Here is a 3,489-nt window from a genome sequence, read left to right on the forward strand (position 1 = left end):
TAATATTATTCAAATTATAAATAGTTTTAAAAAGCCTTTTGAAATATCTTTTTAAAGGCAACAAGTTTATCATTTGAATTTTTTAAAATCATGACATTAATTTTTACTAAACTTTTACAAAATTTTTGATTTCTCTCGAATATTATTCGAATTATAAATATTTTTAGACTGATTTTTGAAATATTTTTTCTCCAAAAGACAATAAATTAAGAACGTCAACTAATTTAATTTTTTTAAATGCGAACATTAATATTATTCGAATTATAAATTTTAACAAACCTTTGCAAAATTTATATATTTTTCGAAAATTATACCAATTATAAGAGAATAGTAATTGTTTTTTTTTTCGGATAAATATTGTATGGTTTTCGAAAATACAAATGAACACTAAACTTTACAAAACTTTTGCAAAACCGCACCCTTTCGCTTTGCCTAAAACTTTCATTTCTCAAAAGCCAAAACTGAAAATTTCAAAAATCGTGATGAAAAATTCAAAATCCGACAGAAAAATCGGATACTTTGTTTTACAGTATTGAATTTTATGATTGCGTTCAAGAGTCCATTTTTGTAGTATTATTTATCTTTTGCTTTAACTATTCATTGCCTCTCTTCTTTTCTTTCTCTTAAAACTTAAAAATACTTCTCTCTCTCTTCATTCTTTTGAGTACTCAGAACTGAAAAGTGGCTGTTGACCCATTGCAAAATATGTCCAACTCGTTAAGATCTTTACGGTGTCTGCTCTTTTGATCGAAATCAATTTGTGGATTTTTACGGTACATTAGTTTGCTCCGATGTCTGTACACAAAAGTAAACGTCATAGACCTCATAAAGTGCATATAGAAATGATCAGGGTGACGATCATCTGTCTGCCCGTTTGTCTGTGTATGTGCGAACTAGTTACTCAGTTTCTGAGATATCGATGTGACAGTTTGCACCTTCCCTTTTCTCACCAAAAAGCTGCTCATTTGTCGGAGAGACCATAGCATATAGCTGCCATAAAAACTGAACGATCGGAATAAAGTGCTTTTTCATTTTACTAGATTTCTTCAAGAAATTTGGCATGTGTTATTGCTTAAAGCGACCTTCAAAGAAATTTTTCAAATCGGACCACTGTAGCACATAGCTGTCATACAAACAGAACGATCCAAGTACTTAAAAAGAATATTTTGTATTTCGTCGTCATCGGCAGTTGCAGAGGCCGGAGAACATGCATTTCTCCTATACATTTTGGTATCAGTAGCATTTTTTTTTAAATAAAAACAAATTATGCTCGTTAAGCCGGTACTAAACACTCCCTCTCACAGAAACTGCGCCAACTTTTTAGCCTCAATTAATTTTTTAACAAATCAATATCATGTTTATTTTTTCTCAAAGTAGTAAGTAATACAACTTTCATAACTAATTTCGCAAATTATTTTTCTAAATTTTGTGACAATACACATAACATTACATACATACTATTACACATAATGCAGCTAAATATTGACGATATATAAATCCTAAGCTCATTTTCAACTTGAACTCAATTTAACTGCTCACTGCATTTTTTTCAAATCTTTGTTTATAAATATCAAGCCTTGTGCCTTTTGCTTTTACATTCCAAACGTTTGTTTTTTTCACCACCCACACTACTCTCGTCAATTTTTGGTACTTTAAGCGTATCTTAGCCAATATTATTTATGAATACAATTTGCCTTTTCTTTCCAATAAATAAAAAAAATTTTTTTTTTTAAGTTATGCTCTCAGTTTTATGAAAACACATTACAGTTAGCTTAACAACTTGTACTTTTGCTTCATAGCTAAATTTCTTTAATTTAACTAAGAAATTTAATTAATTAATTAATTAAAGAAATTAAAATTAATTCATAATTAAACGAAATTTCTGTGACAAAACGATAACTTGCTGGCGCTTTCAATGCAATGTCTTGCAGCGAGTCTTGTAATATACTATATGTATATATGTATGACTGTTCAACACCTATACATATTTTCAAATTAAAAACCAACTTAATATTTACTTCAACTTCGCATGCACTACTGCCACATTTTTATGAATTTGTTTAATCACGCAGCGCTTTTCGTCGCTCCCAGGCCACTTGCATGGACCAAATACTTAGCGGTCGCATATAGCCGATGGAACGGTAATACTTTTCGGTGTATAATGCTTCGGGCGTCTCGAAATTCATGCCAATACGCTCGCTGAGTGTCTTGTAGAGGCCGCCCGCAGTTTGGAAGCCCTCCTCAAACATGCCCTGTTAACGATGGGAACATAGAAAATAATTTCAGAAACATTTTTAGGTTTTCATTCCGTCTGGAACTTTCGCTTTACACTAATGGAATAATGTCTCTAGCAGAAAATGGCAAAAAGTGGTCGACCAAAATGGTACATATTTGTTTATTTATTTATTATTATAAATATAAACAAGTTTTAAGTTTGTTTACAAAGACGAAAAGATTTTTTCGACTCAATATTTGAGTGTTTTTAGTATAACTTACCTCCTGTATCATAGTGGCTGCCAAAGCAAAAGTTACACCGGGCCACACTTCTTCACTCTGCAGGGTCGTATAGTCCACGTGTCCTGGCTTGTCAGGATCCACATTAACAACGAAACCGTTAACAGCGCCCATACTGCCACCCTTGAAACCCATAACATTGTGTTGGTAGACTTGCTTTAAGGCCTTGCGTACATTCTCCTTCGGATAAATCTGTGTTGTTGAAAAAATAAATAAAAATAAAAACAGGAGTTATTATAAATGGTAATCATCGAAAAAGCGATAAGTGTAGATGCAATATTATAAAACACACCTCATAATCGAAACCGCACGTTTTCAGGTACCAATGCCCACACAATTGATCGGCCATTAATGTGTCCTTGTTATGCAGATCGAAGCGATAGAAGTTGCCATTCCATAGTTTCTCCTCCAATGAATGCTTGCCACGCTCTAAAATGTCCTGGTAGCGCAGGCAGTCTTTTGGCTGATCCAGCAGCGTGGCCATAACGGACATAGTTTGCAAAGCCGCAAGCCACAAGCCGCCACAATAGGCGCTGCAGATGCATAACGGTTTGTTAAATGTATGTAAATATTATAGAAAATTGTAAAAATAAAAATAAATGTAAGATTTGATATTTACCTTGGTCCATCCATAACCCATGAGTCGTAGGTTTGATCGGGCATTTTCGTATTCTCAATGAGACCATCATTGTCTTGGTCATATTCGACGGTGCGCTCCATGATCGCTTTGCACGCGGGATACATTGCCTTCAAGTAAGCCATGGCGTCCATTAGATAAACTTTACCGTTAGTTTCATTGATGTATAAAGAAGCCGATTTGCGATTTTCTGTGAGGTAAAAGAAAAAGGATTAGATATACATAAGTACGAGTATATTATAGTCGATGCAAAAGGTAACAGATTGAGGGAAATATAATTAATACAAAAAATAAAAATAAAATAAAAGAAAAACTATACAAAAATTCAATAAAAAAAT

The 3,489-nt window shown here is 33.0% G+C and overlaps 1 protein-coding gene across 2 annotated transcripts in view; it reads right to left on the reverse strand.

Moving 5' to 3' along the window:
* Positions 1-1,619: 1,619 nt before the first annotated feature.
* The window catches only part of LOC108967907 (non-lysosomal glucosylceramidase), a 36,844-nt gene continuing 34,974 nt past the window's right edge, over positions 1,620-3,489 (reverse strand). For both annotated transcript variants that reach the window (XM_018931583.1, XM_018931582.1), the window contains exons 8-11: positions 3,134-3,341; positions 2,807-3,047; positions 2,497-2,706; positions 1,620-2,252 (exon numbers count right to left, since the gene is read on the reverse strand). In XM_018931583.1, coding sequence (XP_018787128.1) covers positions 2,061-2,252; positions 2,497-2,706; positions 2,807-3,047; positions 3,134-3,341 — 851 coding nt within the window. In that variant the 3' untranslated portion in view covers positions 1,620-2,060. The remainder of the gene's footprint in view (positions 2,253-2,496; positions 2,707-2,806; positions 3,048-3,133; positions 3,342-3,489) is intronic.

Source organism: Bactrocera latifrons, unplaced genomic scaffold (assembly GCF_001853355.1).
Source record: "Bactrocera latifrons isolate USDA-ARS-PBARC rearing strain unplaced genomic scaffold, ASM185335v1 scaffold_2, whole genome shotgun sequence".
Classification (NCBI taxonomy): Eukaryota; Metazoa; Arthropoda; class Insecta; order Diptera; family Tephritidae; genus Bactrocera; species Bactrocera latifrons.